This window comes from Acanthochromis polyacanthus, chromosome 16 (genome assembly GCF_021347895.1).
Source record: "Acanthochromis polyacanthus isolate Apoly-LR-REF ecotype Palm Island chromosome 16, KAUST_Apoly_ChrSc, whole genome shotgun sequence".
Classification (NCBI taxonomy): Eukaryota; Metazoa; Chordata; class Actinopteri; family Pomacentridae; genus Acanthochromis; species Acanthochromis polyacanthus.
The window spans coordinates 34,739,288-34,762,459 of record NC_067128.1 but is presented as its reverse complement, the minus strand read 5'-3'; the positions used below and the strand labels follow the sequence as shown (position 1 = coordinate 34,762,459).

Below are 23,172 nucleotides of genomic sequence, written 5' to 3'. Positions count from 1 at the left end.
ACAGGCTAACAGATTTGGATGAAATTTTCAGGGAAAGTCAGAAATGACACAAGGACCGAGTGATTTGTTCAAGATTTTTGGATCATTGTGAGACAGCGGCATGGCGTCATTTTGCACAAACCTTAGATTTATTTTATTATTTATATATATTTTAAGGCTTTATAAACCTTTCCCACACTCGTATAAGCACTTCTTATGCTCTTAACCCTCCTGTTGCCTTCACTTATGGACACCCAAAAAAATGTTGTTTCTTTGTCTGAAAAAAATCCAAAAATTCAGCAAAAAAAATTCCCCAAATTTTTGAAAATTTGCAAAACATTCAGGAAGAAAATTCCAATAATTCCTTAAAAGTTTCCCTTAAAAGTTTTAGCTTTAAAAAATACCCCAAAATTTGGCAAGAAAATTTTTGCAAATATTTTTTAAAAAATAAGTAAAAATCTTCAAAAAAATTAAAAAATATCTAAAGTGATCACATATATATCAGTAAAACTTCTAATATTTTCTTTAAGAACATTCACAAAAAAAAATCAACCAAAATCCAGTGAAATTCTCTGGATTTTGGTTGATTTTTATGAGAATGTTCTAAAGAAACATTTTTAACATTTCTGTTTTTCCACCAAAAAATGTTCAAAGATTTCCCAGAAATGTTGAAAATGTGGACGTCAGAAGCTTCACTGTGAAAATACTGTTTTTCTCCACATTTTCAAACTTTAAACCGGGTCGACACGAGGGTTAAACACTTTCTACGCTCCTAAACCTACTCACAAAAACACAACACTATTGGCAAACTTAATATTATTTTAAAATGTTCCACTAATTATTTTTTATATAGTTTTAATTTTTTAGGCTACAAAATGCTCATTTTACCACAAAAATAATTAAAATAATAAATATATAAATACCTATATGCTGCAAAATCTCTGAGTGCTTTTCTAGGAATTTAAAGCTGCTATCGATGTTTTTATAGTTGCAGCAAATCAAATGACTGTCAGTGACAATCTGACTGCATATTAACAACCAATTTTGCAGTTCTTCTCAGCTCTGTGGCGAGTAGCTCATCGTTTCAGGCCACGTCGCCCACAATTTACTCTTTATTTCACTTCCACTAAGCAGAATTACTCTCACACACGAGGTAATCAGTAGAGTAGTACTGGATGTTTCTGGAGCAATAAGTAAGACAGTGGACATATCAGCCAGTACTTTTTGCACTGTGGACATATATATGAGTTGTAATGACCGATGTTGCTAAATAAGATTCTCTGCAGTCTCTGGAGGACTTTAGGACAACCATTTGACTATTCTTATTTCCATCTGTGATAATGAAAGCTCTCTTGGAAAGTCGAGGAACAGCCGTCTACGTCTGGTTGCCTTTAAATCCTCTTCAGTAGAGGAGCATTTCAAACATCCCTCATTTTAGGTCAAATTTTATGCAGAAATAAAAAAAGAAAGAAAAGTCTATATTGCACTTTCTGTCTGCTGCTTTTGGGAGCAAAAAAAAAAAATGCAGGATTTAAAGACTAAATTATTCAAATGTTTTGTCAACGTGGAGACAGAAGAACTTTCAGCATCCTGATAAACATGACATCTGGCCTTACTGCCTGATGATGAACAGCCTGTTTACATATCAAGCAGCTACAGAACACCAGCAGCATTCACCAGGAGTCATTTGTCTTTCACCTATCCTCTTCTTTAGCTTCATTATTCTCGCCAATATCGAACTGTGAGAAAAATACCTGGCTGTTTTATCCTATTAAAGTCCCATAAACGGGCGGCATAGAGCGGGTTGAGCTTCTTTTATCTGCCCGCTGAAGCTGCAAATGAAGCTGAGGAGAGCTTCTGTTTGTAAAACCGAGAACTAAAAAAGATATGAAGGTCAGTAGAAAAGTTTAATAATTCTATGCAGGTCTGTCAGTATAAACACCCTCCTCTCACATTATGCATCATTAGAAACACTTTAGAACTTCTGCTGCGAAACATTACACATTAAAAGCAAACATTCATGAAACTAGCAGAATCTCACAGTTGGAGTCTTGATATCCTCCTGAGATCCGAACCATTCGTTTACATCCTCTGTACTGGACATTTGTTTTAATCTACATGTTTTGATTCATTTGAGCTACTAAATCCTGATGTGCTCAGTAGACGTCATCCTGGCCTTTCTGATAATATCTCATGTGATCTGGTGGGATGAGGGAAACTTTGTTTTCATGCCGAGACAAAATGCAGACTGTTGAGGGTTTAATTCATGTTCAGTTTAATTTCTTAAAGTTTTATTAGAAAATGGACTGAGATTCTTGTTTTCTTGTCAGCCTGTGTCGATTTGAAGTGTCGCTGTTTTTTTTTGTTTGTTTTTTTTACGGTGAAATCGTTCTGTTTTTATAAATAAAATTCTAAATTGTAAGTTGTTGCTTTGCCTCCAAAAAGGCAGAAAATCACATAAAAGTCAAATCAGAAGACACTTTACCCCTCGTTCTCAGGAGGACACACATAAACGCTGCAGAACAGAACAGAATGTGCTTTATTGTCATTATACAGCTTCTCCTTTCCGGTGCACACGGTCAGCTCAGCTCTGTCTGTACTCACTCATACGTCAGGCCGGTGACCTGGCTGCTGCCGGAGGACGTGGTGATGATGTCCCGGCGCTGGCCCACGGCGTTTCCGTGCTCGTCTCTGGCCAGCAGGTCGAACACCTCGTTGTTGTACACCTCCATCACCGACACCTCCACCGCGTGACTCTGGCCTGGCTTCTCAGAGATCAGCCTGGAGGTCACACGAGAACAGGTGGACAGGGAAAGACAGGATCTTGAGTTGAGGCTTTCTCCACATGCTTGCAGAGGTTTGTTCATTACATCCTGGGCATTTCTGAGCTGGATAAACAGGACTTTTCTCGCTCACCGGAAGAGCTCAGCAGCAGCCTTGGGGATGATTCCCTGCTGTACTTCCTGCTGCATGCCTGAGTGCTCCTCCAGCGGCTGGGATCCCATCATGGTGTGAGTTTTTCCGCTGCCTGTCTGCCCGTAAGCCATGATGCAAACATTATAGCTGCAAGGCAAACAGGAAGAACATGTGAGATTAATGCTGCAGCTTTAAATTATGATGTTTGTTTTTTTATTCAGATATGTAATCCCCTGTTCATGCAGCAAGACAGATATTCTCATTAAAACAGCTGAATGACATGATGTAATCCAGTGCAGGGTGTCAAACATGCGGCCCGTGGGCCAAAAACCGGAACTCCAGAGGGTCCAATCCAGCCTGTTAGATGACTTTGTAAAGTGTAAAAATTACAGAGAAGACATTAACTGCAAATTATAAATTTGTAAAACTGTAAATTTAAAATAATTTATAATTTCTAGATCATGAAAAGTTGTTTTGATCATTAAGTAAAATACTAGATCGTTCATTGTCCTGTTTTTTGTGCCTCATCTTTGTAATATTTTGTCTTGTTTTTGTCATTTAGTGTTTCTGTTTTTTCTCGTTTGTGTTTTTTTCTTATTTATTGTCATTTTGTGTTTCGCTTTATTCATTGTTTTGTGCATCATTTTGTGTTTTTCTTTGTCTTACTTCTGTTGCTTGTCCATATTTTTGTCACTATGCAACTTTTTTGTCTATTTTTTTCTCTTTTTGTTTTGTTTCATGTCATTTGTCTTATTTTTTGTTGTTTTGTGTCTCATTTTTGTAAGATTTTGTCATGTTTTTGTTCTCTTTTTTTGTCGGACTTTTGTCGATCATAAAGTAAAATCCTGTATCGTTCAGTTCCAGATAGCTGTGACTAAAAGTTTTGTTCCTTTGTAGACTCTCTGTGATCTGAAAGCTGTAATGTATAAAGGACAAACTGAGGCTGAATGTTGCTGAAATCAAATTTATTTTTCTTAAGAAATTTCAGGTTGTTCATGATGTTTTGTACAAAGATAATTCCTTAAATGTGAACATTTTCAGAATGTACTTTTTTGCACTAAAAGGAAATACTAGGACTTGTGGTTATTTCTAGGTTATTATGCTGTGATTTTACTGGTCACTTGAGATAAAATTGGGCTGAATCTGGAGCCTAAACTACGATGATTTGACACCCTTGGTCTAGTGTTTTAGATCACTTTTCACTCACCCATCCAGCAGTGAAGTGAGGAGCGACTTGACTTCCTCAAACACAGCATTCTGTGAATCGTCTGGTCCATGCACCCTGGAAGACACACGAACACCACGCTGATTATTTGTTTAAAAAACACACACATATATATATATATATAAATCAGCGGGCCATGATGTCTGTATTTACCTCTCAAACTCAAACAACTTATTCTGCACTGGCATCCCCGTCTTCAAGCAGTTCACCATCACCGTGTCCTGAAAAAAACAACAAGGAATGACTAGAAAGTGAAGCAGGTTAGCAGCAATCAAAGAAAATCAGCTCTGAGAGAAAACTCACATCACTGATTGCACTGATTACTTCCTCTGATGATGCAGGTCTGAGAGAGAAAAGGATAACATTGCATTTTCTCAATTTTTCAAGCACTGATTAGTCATTTTTTATCCAGCGTGGAGTCGCGATGCGCTGTGACGTTAACCCACCCTGATCCAGAGGTCTGGACGTGGTCGAAGGCCAGAACTGGACGAACCCTGCAGTGAACCCTGATGTTCCCTCTCAGCTCCTGCAGCCGAACAAACATCAGATATTATAAGATTTACCGTAGTTTGTCATTTCTGAGTAGAACGCTCCATGTCTCCTCACCACCAGCGCGTTGTGAAGCTCTTTCCTCTTCTGCCTCTCTGATCTGCACCTCTCCTTTTCTTCCTCCAGAGAGCGCTCCAGGGCTGCAGCACGATCCTGCAAATCTGGACACGGAGGAAAAAATGGGAGGAATGTTGTGTCATGAGCTGAGGTTAAATGTTCCGTACGGATATTCAGCATCGTGCTATGGTGCTTTCCACGACAAATAATGAAGCCTCCAGCTGCTCCTATCTGTTCCCTGAAGTGTGCATCTTTGAAATCACGCCAAGCCTTTAATCCTGGAGCACAAACGTACACACTTGGCAGCAAGCAGGTCCATTCATACAAACACAGGACAGGCTAAGAAGTTCATTAATTATTAAAAGAACTGTATTTTGAATGACCACAATTCTGTCTTTGCTGATTAAAAATAATTTAAGGCACAAATTATCCACAAAAATTCCACATAGGAGTAGGAAAACACCTCAGATATCTTATTTTGCTGTGGATTACTACTGCAATATTCACAAAATTATGTGGCCATACGGCATGTAATCTCTTCATTCAGTGTGTTTTCAGAATGTAGAAGATAAAGACATAAGGTATTCATAAAACACAGGGTTTGCGCAACCATCTCCAATGTTACCAATTAGATATGTGTTGCTTTTAATCTCAGTTTTGCCAAGATTTGGAAATGATTCAAACCAACTCTGTTTTGTTGTTGTTGTTGTTGTTGTTGTTGTTGATATAAAGAGCCTAAGGGACCTTCTATGCAGCAAACACAGCTTTAACATTCATGGAAAAGTCCAAAGGCTTGTATCTATGTGCTATCAGTCACCAATGTGAATAACAAAAACATCAAACAAAGTGCAACATAAGAGGAAACCCCTCAGTAACCAAAATCACCCCAGTCTTGACTTCCTGCCTGCAGCGTTTTGTTCAGCCTGTACTCAGGCTAATCTGGGCCACAGCTTGTGACAAGATCACTTCCTTCCAATCACCTGAGACGTGGTGAACCAGCTGACTGGTTGAACTGCATTTATCCACACAGTCAACCTTGGACAGCCTGGAGGGCGGGGTGAGGGCCTGTGAGAGGATTACCAGATAGCAGCGCATCTTAACAGAGATACGGGCAGCGCATTAGCCGTAAGCCACTTCAGAATTACAGCCGCACATAGAGGGTGAATGAGGAAGTGAAAAAAGTTAATGGAGGAGAATCCTGCCCTTAAAAAAACAAACAAACAACCTCTTGCTCAGCAGCATCTGAGCAGACTGGGTAGCATGTAAAAGCTGAGAGGATGGAGGCGTTTAAGTTCACTGTTAGGAACATTTTGGGTGTTGCTTTTAAAATACTGTCCCATATATTCTCTTTATATTAATATATTTATATTACTACTCTGAAAAAGGAATGCGGCGGAGTTATGTGACGATCAGTGTAGGTTTGTCTGTTAGCATAGCTTAGCTGTTAGCACTGTCGCCTTACAGCTAGACGATCCCTGGTTTGAGTCCCGGCCTGGGCCTAGAAGCTGTGCGGTGTTTATTAGATATGCAAATAGCATCACATCACGTGGGGCTGCACAGTGAGTGGTTAGGACTTTTGCCTTGCAAGAAGAAGATCCCGGTTTAAATCCCGGTCTGGGCCTGGGATCTTTCTGCATGGAGTTTGCATGTTCTCCCTGTGTGGGTTTTATCCGGCTTCCTCCCACAGTCCAAAAACATGCTGAGGTGAGCTGGTAACTCTAAATTATCCGTAGGTGTGAATGTGAGTGTGATTGTCTGTATTTGTAGCCCTGTGACAGAGTGTTAACCTGTCCAGGTGAACTCTGCCTTCAGCTTAAGTCAGCTGGGATAGACTCCAGCCCCTCATGACCCTAATTATGTGGTGTATAGATAATTAATGGATGGATGAACATATACAAGACAAAAAATTCCAATTATTAATGAGTGAACTTCACAGATGAGCTAATTCAAGGACCATTGGGAATTTGAAAATCTGTGAACAACTCATCAGTATTGGTAAATTTAATGAAATCTAAGCTTAAAATTGTGATATTTCATCTCAATCACTTTATTTAGTGGGTCTTTTTTTTTAATTGCCAAAAATGAACTATTTGGTCTAACTATATACTGTCAAAAAAGTAGACATGTCACAAAAAAATTCAAGGACTTCTTGGCTGAACTGCAGGCTGTGTTTTCACTGAGCAGATTGGAGAAGATAACGGATGGATCGAAACAACTTTTCAAGATCTAGAAATTATTTAAAATTTACATTCATTTCCACATCCGTGCAGTAATCCTGACACTACACCATACAAACTAAAGTGGGAACTATTAAGGTTGAAGGTTTAGTTTTCCTTCTGCCTTGTAAATTTAGAACATTTATACATAGAAAACGCAGTAGAGTTGTGGCAGTGCATCAGCAACAGGACAGGCTTCCACCAACCCAAACTCTGTTGTGCTAAAGCTGCTGACTGAGATCATATTGCACAATGTTCAGTGTCTTTTCTGTGATTGTTACACTTTGCAAAAGTCATCCTGCGGGCTGGACTGGACCCTGTGACGGGCCGTATGTTTGACACTGTGGGTTTAGAGGCTCACTTCACCCAGGATTCACTCAAGAGTCCAAATATCTTTAAAAAAAAAAAAACCCAACTCCTTCAGGAGACGGAGCCTTGAGGAGACATAACAGATGCTACACCTATACTAGCCTGTGGTTCCACTTATTCAGGTACTCACTCTGAAACTCATCTCCACGGTGACCATTCAGACAGGAGCTGGCTTGTTCTACTTTCTCCAGGAGCTGCTTGCTCTGCTCCTCCAGCTCCGAGGCAAAGCTGGCGTACACGGCAAACAGCTCACTGAGGTCCTGCTTCACAGCCTGCAACCAACGCACAGACGACAACTTAAATGTGTGGGCTCTGTGTGTCGCAGTGTTTCCATATAATCTGACCATTTAGCATACAAAAATCACCATCTACCGTGCACACAAACATGTTTCATTTGCACCTGGACGTTAGAAAGCAGCTTGACAAGAGCCGACTGAGTTATTTTCTCTGTGTTGGACTGGAGCTGACGATGGGTCTCAGATTTAGCGTCCTCTTCATGGTCCCGACGCAGTTTCCCCAAACTCTAAATAAAAAATACACCACATAAAACAAACACATTTTATTTCAACCAAATACAAACTGAAACAAGATCACCCCCCACTGCCATGCGATAGATAACTGTAAAACTTCATTTTAACACAAAAAGAAGCCATTGCTCAGGTGAAGTAAGGCCAGTGGATGACATGGGAAGGAGGGGAAAAGAGGAAGATCAATTGGCAAGAGCTGTAGGATATGGAGACGTTCAGAGCAAGCTTCATCATCAAGGCTGCCTATGATGTCCTGTCATCACCCAGGAATCTCAGCCAGCGGTATGATGAAGACCCCACATGCTCACTCTGCCTGACTCCAGCTATACACTCAAACGCATCTTAGTGGGCTGCAAGACCAGCCTCACCCAAGGCCGTTACACCTGGTGGTACAACCAGGGGCTAAAGTGTCTGACACTAGTGGTGGAAGAGGGTCAACGTCCTTCCACCCACATCGTCCCGCTGGCAAGAAACAACATTTGTCCAGGAGGGTGAGAGTCGAGTCCGTCTCGCCACCAAGAGACCAGATCCTGGGCGGCTGAGAGGGGTGTGCGATTGGAAGACTACATCATCGAGCCCACAGTGCCCTGGGAGAGCTCAGTAGAGGAAGCCTACAAGCGCAAGAAGCTGAGATGTATGGAGCTCTCTGCCGACGCCTAGCCACCTCAACATCCAGGCTTCTCCAGTAGGTGATCGAGGACCTCTCCAGAGATGCTGGAAAGGGAAGTGAGTGGCTGTGGATGAAGAGAAAGGACTCCACCTGGGCCTTCAAGTGAGTAGATGGCATCTAAGGAGTGAACCTGGGATGCTGGGATTCACTGCTGAACCCTCTGGAGGTGTCCTGGGTCTATCAGCGAAACACCGATGAAGGAGGACACCCATTTGATAACCCAGAGGATGCCCTCATTCACTTAGTAGGTGTCTCATGTATGCAAGAAGTAATACCAACATCTAGTCCTACACAACAGATCTAATATAGAAGTTTGCATATTGGGCTTTTTTAGTCTATTAGTTTGATTTCTTCAGTGTGGCATAGAGTAGATCCTACAGCTTTTACGTGCAGTTGTATTTATTTACATTTACACAGGAACTACGCTGTAAAAGAGTAAAAAAAGGTACAACATATAAACAGCAGGAGATTTTAAAAAAACAAAATAAACAACTCATACAAATGTTAATCGTCACAAAGTTAATTAAATAAATTGCATTAAGTAATAAATCTAAATGCAACATATTCACCTATTTAATTAAAAAAATGGTAAAGTTAAGATGTATTTGCAAATGTATTTTAAAAGTCTTTTATGTCCAAAAATTAACATTTCCTTAAAAAGAAAAAAACGGGTATGTTATTTGACATTAGGTGTAAATGGTCTATTTTGTAATTCTATTGATATAAAGTGCAGAAAAAAAATCTTTACGATATAAAATGGAAAGTCTGTAAAATTAGAGATTTATTTATTTATGTATTTTTACAGTACAAGTAAACAAATTCGGCCAAACTCCCCTTTAGTGTTCAAGCTAAATCTTCATTGTTTTAAAATATAAACTAACTAATAATCGGAAGCATAAATAAAAGAAATTCAGGTATTGAATCAATTTTATTAGTTTACCATACCTTGATTTTTGATTTAAATCAATTAATGTCTTAAGTGTTAAGTTAGTGTCATTACTAAAACAAAGGTTTGTCTACATCAGTAACAAATTCCCTGAATTTGTCCTCAGAGCAGAAAATACCAGAATAAAATGCTCAGAAAGTCGGCTGTACACTAAAGCCTGTGTGTCATAAATGACAGATATCTTCTTACCTCAGCGAGTCTTAAATGAAGGATAGCATTCTCCGTCTCCAGTTCAAGTATTCGCTCCTCTTTACTCTGAAACACAGTTAAATACGTCCCAAAAGGACATTTACATGTAGTTTGTGGATGCCGTAGTGGAGCTAAAGGAGAAATCTTACATCGATATATGACAAAGTAATCCCTCTATCTGGCATTCAGTAAATTAAACAGTGACTCACCCTCAACTTGTGCTCCAGCAGATGAACCTGATGTGCAAATATTTGGTCCCTGTTGATAAAAAGAGGCATTTTTTCTTCTAGAATAAAAAAGGATCCAGCAGAGAGGAGATTGCCCGGCCTCGTCACTTTCCTCCCAACTGATCACGTCGTGTCCTCTCAGGTCAAATAATCCGATTAGTACCGATCAACAACATCTCTGCTCACCTGTCTGTGTTTAGCCCTGTGTGCGCATGGGAAGGGACGACAGCAGCCCGGGTATATAAATAAAACCAACCCTTTTGGGAGCATGAAAAGTAGTCGCCAATGTTCCTAATTTAAGGATGGCTGCTGGTACTGGAACCCCAAATAGTTTAAGTCTTCTATTGACTTCATAATACAAATATTTTAATGCGATGTAGGCATCAAAATGTTTTAAAATGATGTAGAAGGACACAATTTGAGCACACATATTTCTGAGCACATAACCCTGAATTTAGCTTCTGATTCAGCAGCTTAATTAAGCTTCAGTCAATTCCAGCCGTTTTCAGTACAAAAAATCGCTAATATTCTATTTTTAAATAAAAAAAATTACGAAAAATAGGTACGTTTTATCCGTTTGTTTCCTGGCTATAAAAGACACAAGCAGAAACAAAAAATCAAGCCGTTTTTTCGTTTTTTCGTTTTGAGCAAAAAACAAAAAAACAGGAAACGGTTCGTTTTTTCGTTTTTTCGTTTTGAACAAAAAAACAAAAAAAAACTGGAAACGGTTCGTTTTTTCGTTTTTTTCGTTTTCACCCCCAAAATGAAAATACGACTCAATATTCCGTTTCATTGGTGGGCGGGGCTTCGGAGCCTGCCAGTGCACAATAAAGCTCCTGCCCATCACAATAAAGCTCTTGCGCTGGTATTCATAGACAGACTGACTTTCATTGTATTGCCTGCCCCCACTGCACTTCCCCTAACTCTAAATCAAAGCAAGTCGTGTACACAGTAATGACAGTCATAACCAGTGGTGTAGTCTAGTTTTTTCTAGTGGGTATATTCCAACCTCATAAACCAAAGCCAGGTCAGGTTCTCATATATGTGCGCGTGCACTCACATGTCCACGCGCGCGCGCGCAGACACACGCGCGCGCGCGCAGCAGCAGAAGCAGCAGCAGCAGCTCCTTTATTTCAAACTACCAATTAGATACTTATAGACATTATAGAGTCAGCAGCTCCTCCTCCTGCCATCAGGTAGAGCTGATGTTTCCTCTTCATCAGGCTCCCTCTCCTAAACGTTAACCTTAGCTCCAGCTGTAGTGTTCCCTAAAGTGGCAGTATTCACAGGACAAGCAACAGGCTTATTAAAACACTGAAATAGTTTCATTTAGCTTTGCTTTCTTTTTCTTATTTTTTCTCCACTGACTGATGTTGGGTCATTAGAAGTTCTAGACTCATGTCCCTCTTCTTCTAAGCCAGGGGTATTCAGCTAAAATTCAGAAAGGTCCAGTCAGCAAAGGTCCAGAACATCATAATGTCTAACTTGAGTTACTGTGATATATGCTGATGTAACCTGGTAGTTTTATTAGAGTCTGCCTGTAATCAAAAACTGACTGTCAAATAAATTCAGTACGGTTCAAAAACATTTTGACATTTATTAATAAATAACTTATATGTAACTGTATATCTTAAAATAAAGTGCAGAACTTAAAAAACATGACTGAACAACCTGAATTAACTTCTATACATCTTTAACAATAATTAAATCTCATAAATGTAAACATGTGAACACTTTTACATTTTTGTCTGTCTCATATCACTCCCCTAATATCTCTGCAGTTTAATGGGACAACTGAGCTGCTGCTTGTTTGAGCCGTTCTCAAAACATATTTTGATTATGTTCATAGTTGAGAAAGCTGCCTTACAGCTGTTTGCTGAGCCAAACATGGTCAGCATGTGACCACAGTCTGTCCTCTAGAGATGTATAAGGCACAAAAGATACGGTCCGAATTTCCATATAACCACTTAAAAATGCGCAAACACATGTATTAGTATGTTTTTTTGACATAACGTTCACTTTTCTCTGTGTCAGGAAGCGGTGAAGCTGTATGGGACAGGGGAAGGTGTCTGGCTGAGAACAGCGCTCACTAAAGGCGGCCCGCGGTCCGGATCCGGACCCAGACGCCGTCTATACGGGTGTAAATTTGACAGGTCGCTTCTATTTTACCGGGGCAGCTTTCCAGTGTTTATCATTGGTCTATCGGCTCAGAAACGCACAGACCAATTATGTACGAGTTCAGGCATCCCACGTGACGCTACTCAGCCAATGACGTCGCTGAATCGCATCGCAGCTCTGCCTTCAAAAAGCAGCTGAGAGATGAACGACAAAGAGGACAGTAGTGATGGGAGTTCAGGTCTTTTCAGAGAGCTTTTGGCACTGCTTCTGAAGAAAAGCCGGTTCTTTCGGCTCCCAAATGGTTCCTAATTTATTATTCTTTGTAGTCTCATGTTTTTGCCTAACCTGGCAAATATGAATCATTTGTGTTTTGACAAACTCTTTTTCATTCAGTGTTTTTATGAGAAGCCTTATAATTGACTCATTTTGTACATTTGCTCTGTTACAAAAACAGGTATTCTTGCTTTTGTTTATTATTTCAACCAAACTGTTTTTGCACAAAAAATAAATGAACAAAACTCTGCACATGAACCCACAGAACCAGAACAGAACCAGAACCAGACTCAGTATTCAAACAGTATAAATGTCCTCAGAGCTGGCTGACATTCAGAAAAATCAGATGGCTGAGCTTGGATGGGCTGATACATTTCTTCTTTCAGTGAATATCTGCCGTGTTTTTGAGAAGATTCTCTCAGATGGAAGAAGTTGTCTCTCCTCCATCACCTTCACCAGGTGGGGCAAACTGAGGCCTTGTCCTGCCTCCAGCTCAGTGGGTCGTCTGCTGGTTGGATGAGGGCTTCCTCTAGATATGATCCTCCATTACCACATCAGCTGTAGGATTTCTCCTGAATCATCTCCTGTAGCTCTTCCATCAAAGAGCCTCCACACAGCAGAAGTTTGAGGTTCCTCCTCCACTTGGTCCTCTAATGGTGGAGGTGTCAGACTGCTGCTCATATTCTCTGAAGTGTCTCATCAATAGCTCTGTTGCCACTGAAGGCAAGCTTCTTTAATCTAGGATCCAGTGACATGTTTTCTGCTAGGACAGTGTTAAACTCCATACTCCATTAAATACGTTAGGAGTCGGCTCTTCAGATTCACTACAAAGCATCGGCTGTGAGAGTCGTATCTTTTGTGCCTTATACATCTCTAGAGGACAGACTGTGGTCACATGCTGACCATGTTTGGCTCAGCAAACAGCTGTAAGGCAGCTTTCTCAACTATGAACATAATCAAAATATGTTTTGAGAACGGCTCAAACAAGCAGCAGCTCAGTTGTCCCATTAAACTGCAGAGATATTAGGGGAGTGATATGAGACAGACAAAAATGTAAAAGTGTTCACATGTTTACATTTATGAGATTTAATTATTGTTAAAGATGTATAGAAGTTGATTCAGGTTGTTCAGTCATGTTTTTTAAGTTCTGCACTTTATTTTAAGATATACAGTTACATATAAGTTATTTATTAATAAATGTCAAAATGTTTTTGAACCGTACTGAATTTATTTGACAGTCAGTTTTTGATTACAGGCAGACTCTAATAAAACTACCAGGTTACATCAGCATATATCACAGTAACTCAAGTTAGACATTATGATGTTCTGGACCTTTGCTGACTGGACCTCTCTGAATTTTAGCTGAATACCCCTGGCTTAGAAGAAGAGGGACATGAGTCTAGAACTTCTAATGACCCAACATCAGTCAGTGGAGAAAAAATAAGAAAAAGAAAGCAAAGCTAAATGAAACTATTTCAGTGTTTTAATAAGCCTGTTGCTTGTCCTGTGAATACTGCCACTTTAGGGAACACTACAGCTGGAGCTAAGGTTAACGTTTAGGAGAGGGAGCCTGATGAAGAGGAAACATCAGCTCTACCTGATGAAGAGGAAACATCAGCTCTACCTGATGAAGAGGAAACATCAGGTCTACCTGATGGCAGGAGGAGGAGCTGCTGACTCTATAATGTCTATAAGTATCTAATTGGTAGTTTGAAATAAAGGAGCTGCTGCCGCTGTGTGTGTGTGTGTGTATGTGTGCGTGCGCGCGTGGACATGTGAGTGCACGCGCACATATATGAGAACCTGACCTGGCTTTGGTTTATGAGGTTGGAATATACCCACTAGAAAAAACTAGACTACACCACTGGTTATGACTGTCATTACTGTGTACACGACTTGCTTTGATTTAGAGTTAGGGGAAGTGCAGTGGGGGCAGGCAATACAATGAAAGTCAGTCTGTCTATGAATGCCAGCGCAAGAGCTTTATTGTGATGGGCAGGAGCTTTATTGTGCACTGGCAGGCTCCGAAGCCCCGCCCACCAATGAAACGGAATATTGAGTCGTATTTTCATTTTGGGGGTGAAAACGAAAAAACGAACCGTTTCCTGTTTTTTTTGTTTTTTTGTTCAAAACGAAAAAACGAAAAAACGAACCGTTTCCTGTTTTTTTGTTTTTTGCTCAAAACGAAAAAACGGCTTGATTTTTTTGTTTCTGCTTGTGTCTTTTATAGCCAGGAAACAAACGGATAAAACGTACCTTGTCGAGGCGCATCGGGAGGTGCATTTCCTTGAAAACGACCGATTCGGGGATTTTATACGGACAAGGTACGTTTTATCCGTTTGATTCCCGGCTGTAAAAGACACAAGCAGAAACAAAAAATCAAGCCGTTTTTTCGTTTTTTCGTTTTGAGCAAAAAACAAAAAAACAGGAAACGGTTCGTTTTTTCGTTTTTTCGTTTTGAACAAAAAAACAAAAACAACAGGAAACGGTTCGTTTTTTCGTTTTTTCGTTTTCACCCCCAAAATGAAAATACGACTCAATATTCCGTTTCATTGGTGGGCGGGGCTTCGGAGCCTGCCAGTGCACTATAAAGCTCCTGCCCATCACAATAAAGCTCTTGCGCTGGCATTCATAGACAGACTGACTTTCATTGTATTGCCTGCCCCCACTGCACTTCCCCTAACTCTAAATCAAAGCAAGTCGTGTACACAGTAATGACAGTCATAACCAGTGGTGTAGTCTAGTTTTTTCTACTGGGTATACTCCAACCTCATAAACCAAAGCCAGGTCAGGTTCTCATATATGTGCGCACGCGCGCACACACACACACACACACACACACACGCACACACGCAGCAGCAGCAGCTCCTTTATTTCAAACTACCAATTAGATACTTATAGACATTATAGCGTCAGCAGCTCCTCCTGCCATCAGGTAGAGCTGATGTTTCCTCTTCATCAGGTAGAGCTGGTGTTTCCTCTCCATCAGGTAGAGCTGATGTTTCCTCTTCATCAGGCTCCCTTTCCTAAATGTTAACCTTAGCTCCAGCTGTAGTGTTCCCTAAAGTGGCAGTATTCACAGGACAAGCAACAGGCTTATTAAAACACTGAAATAGTTTCATTTACCTTTGCTTTCTTTTTCTTATTTTTTCTCCACTGACTGATGTTGGGTCATTAGATGTTCTAGACTCATGTCCCTCTTCTTCTAAGCCAGGGGTATTCAGCTAAAATTCAGAAAGGTCCAGTCAGCAAAGGTCCAGAACATCATAATGTCTAACTTGAGTTACTGTGATATATGCTGATGTAACCTGGTAGTTTTATTAGAGTCTGCCTGTAATCAAAAACTGACCGTCAAATAAATTCAGTACGGTTCAAAAACATTTTGACATTTATTAATAAATAATTTATATGTAACTGTATATCTTAAAATAAAGTGCAGAACTTAAAAAGCATGACTGAACAACCTGAATCAACTTCTATACATCTTTAACAATACCTAAATCTCATAAATGTAAACATTTGAACACTTTTACATTTTTGTCTGTCTCATATCACTCCCCTAATATCTCTGCAGCTTAATGGGACAACTGAGCTACTGCTTGTTTGAGCCGTTCTCAAAACATATTTTGATTATGTTCATAGTTGAGAAAGCTGCCTTACAGCTGTTTGCTGAGCCAAACATGGTCAGCATGTGACCACAGTCTGTCCTCTAGAGATGTATAAGGCACAAAAGATAGGACTCTCAGAGTCGATGCTTTGTAGTGAATCTGAAGAGCTGACTCCTAACCTATTTAATGGAGTATGGAGTTTAACACTGTCCTCGCAGAAAACATGTTACTGGATCCTAGATTAAAGAAGCTTGCCTTCAGTGACAACAGAGCTGTTGATGAGAAACTTCAGAGAATAAGAGCAGCAGTCTGACATCTCCACCATTAGAGGACCAAGTGGAGGAGGAACCTCAAACTTCTGCTGTGTGGAGGCTCTTTGATGGAAGAGCTACAGGAGATGATTCAGGAGAAATCCTACAGCTGATGTGGGAATGGAGAATCATATCTAGAGGAAGCCCTCATCCAACCAGCAGACAACCCACTGAGCTGGAGCAGGACAAGGCCTCAGTCTGCCCCACCTGGTGAAGGTGATGGAGGAGAGACAACTTCTTCCATCTGAGAGAATCTTCTCAAAAACACGGCAGATATTCACTGAAAGAAGAAATGTATCAGCCCATCCAAGCTCAGCCATCTGATTTTTCTGAATGTCAGCCTGCTCTGAGGACATTTATACGGTTTGAATACTGAGTCTGGTTCTGTTTCTGTTCTGGTTCTGTGGGTTCATGTGCAGAGTTTTGTTCATTTATTTTTTGTGCAAAAAAGTTTGGTTGAAATAATAAACAAAAGCAAGAATACCTGTTTTTGTAACAGAGCAAATGTACAAAATGAGTCAATTATAAGGCTTCTCATAAAAACACTGAATGAAAAAGAGTTTGTCAAAACACAAACGATTCATATTTGCCAGGTTAGGCAAAAACATGAGGCTACAAAGAATAATAAATTAGGAGCCGTTTGGGAGCCGAAAGAACCGGCTTTTCTTTGGAAGCAGTGCCAAAAGCTCTCTGAAAAGAGCCGAACTTCCATCATTACTGTCCTCTCTGTCCCTCATCTCTCAGCTGCTTTTTGAAGGCAGAGCTGCGATGCGATTCAGCGACGTCATTGGCTGAGTAGCGTCACGTGGAATGCCTGAACTCCTACATAATTGGTCTGTACGTTTCTGAGCCGATAGACCAATGATAAACACTGGAAAGCTGCACCCTGCACCGGTAAAATAGAAGCGACCTGTCAAATTTACACCCGTATAGACGGCGTCTGGGTCCGGATCCGGACCGCGGTCGGCCTTTCGTGAGCCCTGTTCTCAGCCAGACACCTTCCCCCGTCCCATACAGCTTCACCGCTTCCTGACACAGAGAAAAGTGAACGTTATGTCAAAAAAACATACTAATACATGTGTTTGCGCATTTTTAAGTGGTTATATGGAAATTCGGGACCTTTTCTAGTGGGTATAAGGCGTATACCTGCGTGTTTACACCCCTGGGTATACGTATCTTTGCGCATTTTTAAGTGGGTATACAGAAATTTGGAAAATTTTCTAGTGGTGGGGTGTATACCTGCGTATCACGTAGACTACATCACAGCTACATGTATGACGTTTGTAGCAAAAACATAAAAATAAAAAAACGCGTGAAAATCATTTTAATTTTCAGAGTTAAGATGGATTAAATGCGCTGTCAAACAGCGCTGAGTGGAGCGGCTGACCGGACCAAGACGGCGGCCGTATTTCTCGCTGCACAATACCCCGAGCAGCGTTGACCTGACCCGGCTTTGGTTTATGAGGTTGGAGTATACCCAGTAGAAAAAACTAGACTACACCACTGGTTATGACTGTCATTACTGTGTACACGACTTGCTTTGATTTAGAGTTAGGGGAAGTGCAGTGGGGGCAGGCAATACAATGAAAGTCAGTCTGTCTATGAATGCCAGCGCAAGAGCTTTATTGTGATGGGCAGGAGCTTTATTGTGCACTGGCAGGCTCCGAAGCCCCGCCCACCAATGAAACGAAATATGGAGTCGTATTTTCATTTTGGGGGTGAAAACGAAAAAACGAAAAAACGAACCGTTTCCTGTTTTTTTGTTTTTTGCTCAAAACGAAAAAACGAAAAAACGGCTTGATTTTTTGTTTCTGCTTGTGTGTTTTATAGCCGGGAATCAAACGGATAAAACGTACCTTGTCCTTATACCGACTTCAGGACATGTTTTGGACAAAATAGTTTACTGGCTTGTGTCATCTGATGTAAAAGGTTGGATTATGGCCGTTTTTTGTGGAATCTTTTTTTTGTGTGTGTAATAATAAACCCGGAAATGTGAGTCGCGCTGTGTGCTTTGAAGCCGTGTATAGAGAACGGATGGATGAATATTTGTTTTTGTCGGACAAATGTGTTTTTCTCACCCGCTGTGGTAATCGCATCTGAAAGTGGTTTATACCGGCGGATTCATGAGAATCTAAGCTTTCCATCGGCGTATAGTGTTTGTATAATCGCGTTTGCACCCGTCTCGGACATTCTTGAAATTCCTATGCAAATTAGTAGGTGTACCGCCGGCGGTACACTGAAGCTTAAAGGGTTGGGAAAAGTTAAAGAAAGCTTATTAATATAAACCTATGTTAGATGTTTCAGGTAAACCCTCAATGCTGTCCTCAACCCACTTTTAAATTGGTAAATCCTTTATTCTGTTTGTGAAAATGCAAAAAAAATGGGGGGAGTTCACTTTAGACCAGGTACCGATGAAAAAACACTACATTTCACAAATATAATCAGTTTCCTAAATTTCAAAGTGTGTTTCAGGCACCATTAACCCTCCTGTTATGTTGTGGGTCCAATTGACCCATTTTAAGGTGAATAAATATATATATATATATATATATATATATATATATATATATATATATATATATATCTGTTGAAAAAATTGCTAAAAGTATTTTTTCGGTTTGAAACTTCTGCTTTGCTTTCACATTTTTGCAAAACTACCCTAAACAGAAGATGTATCTCGTGTTAATTTATCAGCATCACTCCATAAAAAGAAAAAACATCAAAAATATAAAATAACATTTTTAAGTCTTCGTAAATCAATGTCATATAAAACTACTGTATTTTATAAGTAGGTCTTTCCAATTTATAAATTTTTTTTAAATTGCATTTTATAATGAAAAACTAGTGAATTATTCTCATTGAACCACGATCTGTGAGAGGTGAAGAACACCGCTGCACTAAATATTGATAGAAATGGTGTTAATAATAAGATATAAACAATGTTTATTGGGCTTTTTGGTTTCTGACATTTTTGGATAATTAAGCATGACTCAGGAACGAACCTAACAGGAGGGTTGAGGGTTGGCCTACGATGTACAACAAGGTTTTACATAATTTGGGGGAGGTAAATACACAACAGGTTTAAATGTCACTTAACTTTCCACTTGGCTCCTGAAACAGGACAGACTCCCACCGACAGAGGGCAGCAGAACGGTTCAAGAAATAAACACGACGAAGAAGAAAAACTCTTTCCGCATTGTCACAGCTTCTGTCAAACAGGCTGCCGAGGGTAACTATTTGGACACAAAACGGCCAAAATGAAGGACAAAAGACGAGAGAAAATCAGCGTCGCCACCGAGGTAAACACGTAAAGTTGTGTTTGCTAGCTAGTAGCGGTTTAGCTGTCTGGTTTAGCTCTGTAGCATTCAGCTGATACGCATTTCATTCATTCCTAGCTTCCCCCTGTGTCTGTTCACACCATTATTTGGTGTCTAACCTCGTTCGACGGGGTTTTATAGTGTAAAAAGTGAGATTAATAATCAATGTCTGACCTGTGAACTCCGCAGATTGACCGGCTGGAGGAGCGGCGGGCCCGTTGCCAGGACAACCTGGAGAGAGCCGAGTTCAAGAGCCGGAAGGAGAAGATGTCCGAGAAGGACAGGTGAGGGTGGAGAAGTATCAAAACTACACTTTATGAAGACATAGCCCCCCATCTGCTCCTGTAGGAGGAAGACTCCCAGGCTGAAAGAGACTACAAACACAGTTACACAACTAGTGATCTTTGTGGTCACTCTGTGATCCATTGCATGTTCTTAAGGTCATTTATTGTGACTGAGGTAGTTTTGCATCTCGTTGTGACAGATTTTTGTCTCTTTGAAGCTGATTTTGTTTTTCTCTGTGTTTGCTTTCCCACGTTGTGTCTGTTTTAAGTCTGTGGTTGTTTGTTTCTGTCTATTTGTGGTGCTTTAGTGTCATGTTGTGGTTGTTTTGACATATCTTGGTGCTGGTTTTGCATCTCTGGGGTTTGTTTGTGTCACTTTTTGTTTGTTTTTAGTCTGTGGTTGTTTGTTTTCGACAATTTGTGGTGGTTTTGCATCTCTTTGTGGACGTTTGGTGTCACTTTGTGCCTGTAATTCACTGTTTTCAACAATTTATTTTGGTTTGGTGTCATGTTGTGGTCATTTTGACTTATCTTGGTGGTGGTTTTGCATCTATTTGTGGTTTGTTTGAGTCACTTTGTGTTTGTTTTCAGTCTGTGGTTGTTTGTTTTGGACAATTTGTGGTGTTTTAGTATCTCTGTGGTCATTTTGACATATTTTGGTGGTAATTTTGCATATCTTTGTGGTATTAGGTATCACTTTGTGCCTGTTTTGTGTCTGTGATTACATTTGCCAATTTGTGATGGTTTACAGTCCGTTTGTGGTCATTTTGACACGTTTGGTGTCACTTTGTGGCTGTTTCACATCTCTCTGTGGTTGATCTGTGCCTCTTTGTGCAGGTTTTGCCTATTTTAACTGAGCTCTATGACTTTAAAACCAGAAATATTAACAGGAATATGATCACTACTAACTGCAGGGAACAGAGCCTAGGGAATAAAACCGATGACCTGGATGAGTGAAAATCCTTCTAACTGTGCTGTTTCTCTTTCTCTCATCCTTTCTATCTGTTCCACAGACAAGAACTAGAAGATGAAATGGCGATCATGAATGAGAGAGTGCAAAAGCTCGGTGAGACCACATTGTAAAACTCCTTATTCATTGCATTTGTACATGCACTCAAAATTATGTTTTTCTTTGTTACTTCTCTTGTATATTTGACATTGGCTGATGCTAAAAAAAAAAAATCAAATTCTCTGCTCATTCTGAATATCAGCCTAAGATGTGTACATGCAAGCAGGAGTGCTTTGAAAGCCAACTGAGGTCTTAAACATTTACAGGAGAGATCTTAAAACTGGACTCTAAGAGATTCAAAGTGTAGAGCTAAAATAATTGAGAAAATGGTGCCTTTTAAAAATCTGCCCTGCTGTTTGTGTCACACAAAACAACCATTCTAAACAAAATACAATTAAATCATTAATAATAATTGAATTTGTAACAATTTTCTGACATTTTGCAGACATGTCAAATTAGAAAATAATCAACAAACTAATCAATCATGAAAGTCACATTTTGTTGCCCTAAAGAGGTGGATTTTAAGCACAGAACAGTTCGATTTATAATATTAACTTGATGGAACATTCTCAGATTTTACTGTATTACATGTAAAGTGTATACACTCTATGGAGGTTATCTACTGCCAGCTTACCCACAAAACCCCAACTTGCTTACGTCAGTTTTGTTTTTCTGTTTCTAGACAAAGAGCTGGAGACGTTAAGAGGCGAGAACCGGAGGAACATGCTGCTGTCGGTCGCCCTGCTGGCTGTCAGCGCTCTCTTCTACTACATATTTTTCTACAGTGAAGAAGACTCATGATAGCATCCAGGACCTTAAAGGGACCCACCAGTCTTAAGAGAGCCACCAGCTCAGGACAGTGTTGCTATGAGGTCATAAGACACTTAAGCCCGAAATTATTCATACACTGGTCAAATACAAGAAAATTCTTAATTTTTTCAGTGTCACATCAGTATTTTACCTCAGATTTGATATAAATAGGACACAGAAGAGAGTCTGAAGCTATAACCGATTTATTTAACATAGAAAGTGTGAAGAAAAATCTTTAACAGGGTGAAAACAAAAAAACAAAAAATCACTGTCCAAAACTATTCTCAGTTGCAAACCCCTTATTTTATTTTTTATCACGGCCTCCAAACATTTTTACTAACTGCTCACAAGCTTCTTGCAAGTATCTGCAAGAATTCTGAACCATTCATCTTTTGCAAATGTTTCAAGATCCTTGAGGTTGGAAGGTTTCTGTGCCGTTACCCGTTTCTTGAGCTCCATCCGCAGCTTCTCGGTGGGGTTTACATCAGGACTTTTGAAAGAAATTAAGAAATTCCTTGCATTTGGCAGGTCTGTAAATAATTTTGTGCTTAAGTGTAAGAGGCCATGATTGTGGCCACAAGGATGAAAGATGAACCAGAGCCAAAGAGTTGTGTTGATGAAATACCTCCGTTCTGCCTCCAGATGGCGCCATTCCACATCAAACTGGGTTCATCCTGCAGTCCAAACCCAGCACAGCTTCATTTAGGGCATATTATCTGCAGCAACATGGATGAAAAGTTTTAAGTGTTACAGACTTTTTTGGGCCGGTCTCAGTCTGTGTTTCCTCAGTGGAATAATCAGAAATGCATGGAGTGAATGACACACAGTGAACATCTGTACTCCACTGCATGTAGCTCAGTACATTTTCTAATACATATGAGGTTGTATTGAGGAGAAGGAGTGAGCTTGTTGTTTATTTTCCTCAGCTCTTATTGCAGACTGACATTCAACCAAAAGAAGCAACTGAATATTAACTTTGCCTTATGTGATGTTGCTGTACCGGGCTTTGCAAAAGTTCTGTTACACTTGCAAAATGCAAGCAAAATGAACACAAAGATTTTTTTGGTGCAATAAGATAATTTTTTATTTTCCAAATATTTCAATATATGTGTTAATGATAATATTAATCAGAAATGTGGCCACCCAAAAGTTTTATCTCATCGCACCAACAAATCTTTGTGTTCATTTTCGTGAATGTCTCAACAAGTGTAACAGAACTTTTTCAAAGCCCGGTAAATCCTGCAGAGATGTTTGATGAAATGCTGCTTTTCAGTCATATGAATGATTCAGTGGGATAACGCATGCTGCATGACGTTTGTACAGTTTGATGAAGGAACATGTTTGATAGATTTAGGAATATTACTCTGTTTTGGCATTATAGCAAACAGAGAACTTGAAGAATGTATTTTTGATTATTTTTTGTTGTAACTCATGCTGCCATACACCTAATTCCTACCAAGAGCTTGAACATGAAATGTCTTTATAATGCAAATTTGAAATGACTTGTTATGTGGGGATTTATGTGCGTGTTGATTCTTTTCCATGAATATATTATTAAATGCTGCATTGCCA

The 23,172-nt window shown here is 39.9% G+C and overlaps 2 protein-coding genes across 6 annotated transcripts in view; one reads left to right on the top strand and one right to left on the bottom strand.

The window, feature by feature from the left end:
• The window catches only part of kif25 (kinesin family member 25), a 24,618-nt gene extending 4,842 nt beyond the window's left edge, over positions 1-19,776 (bottom strand). Inside the window, exons 1-12 of one of the 5 annotated variants that reach the window (XM_051960821.1) lie at positions 19,672-19,776; positions 9,853-9,901; positions 9,644-9,709; positions 7,712-7,834; positions 7,442-7,583; positions 4,727-4,830; positions 4,567-4,646; positions 4,424-4,463; positions 4,274-4,341; positions 4,103-4,177; positions 2,896-3,042; positions 2,584-2,760 (exon numbers count right to left, since the gene is read on the bottom strand). In XM_051960821.1, coding sequence (XP_051816781.1) covers positions 2,584-2,760; positions 2,896-3,042; positions 4,103-4,177; positions 4,274-4,332 — 458 coding nt within the window. In that variant the 5' untranslated portion in view covers positions 4,333-4,341; positions 4,424-4,463; positions 4,567-4,646; ... (4 more) ...; positions 9,853-9,901; positions 19,672-19,776. Of the gene's footprint in view, positions 1-2,583; positions 2,761-2,895; positions 3,043-4,102; positions 4,201-4,273; positions 4,342-4,423; positions 4,464-4,566; positions 4,831-7,441; positions 7,584-7,711; positions 7,835-9,643; positions 9,710-9,852; positions 9,922-19,671 lie in introns of those variants that run through there. The other 4 variants (XM_022216036.2, XM_051960820.1, XM_051960822.1 and 1 more) reach the window with 4 other exon arrangements.
• Positions 19,331-23,172, top strand: ccdc167 (coiled-coil domain containing 167). The gene is made up of 4 exons (XM_022218028.2): positions 19,331-19,479; positions 19,687-19,781; positions 20,795-20,847; positions 21,473-23,172. The coding sequence occupies exons 1-4, from the start codon at positions 19,438-19,440 to the stop codon at positions 21,589-21,591; spliced, it is 309 nt and encodes a 102-aa protein (XP_022073720.1). The 5' UTR covers positions 19,331-19,437; the 3' UTR covers positions 21,592-23,172.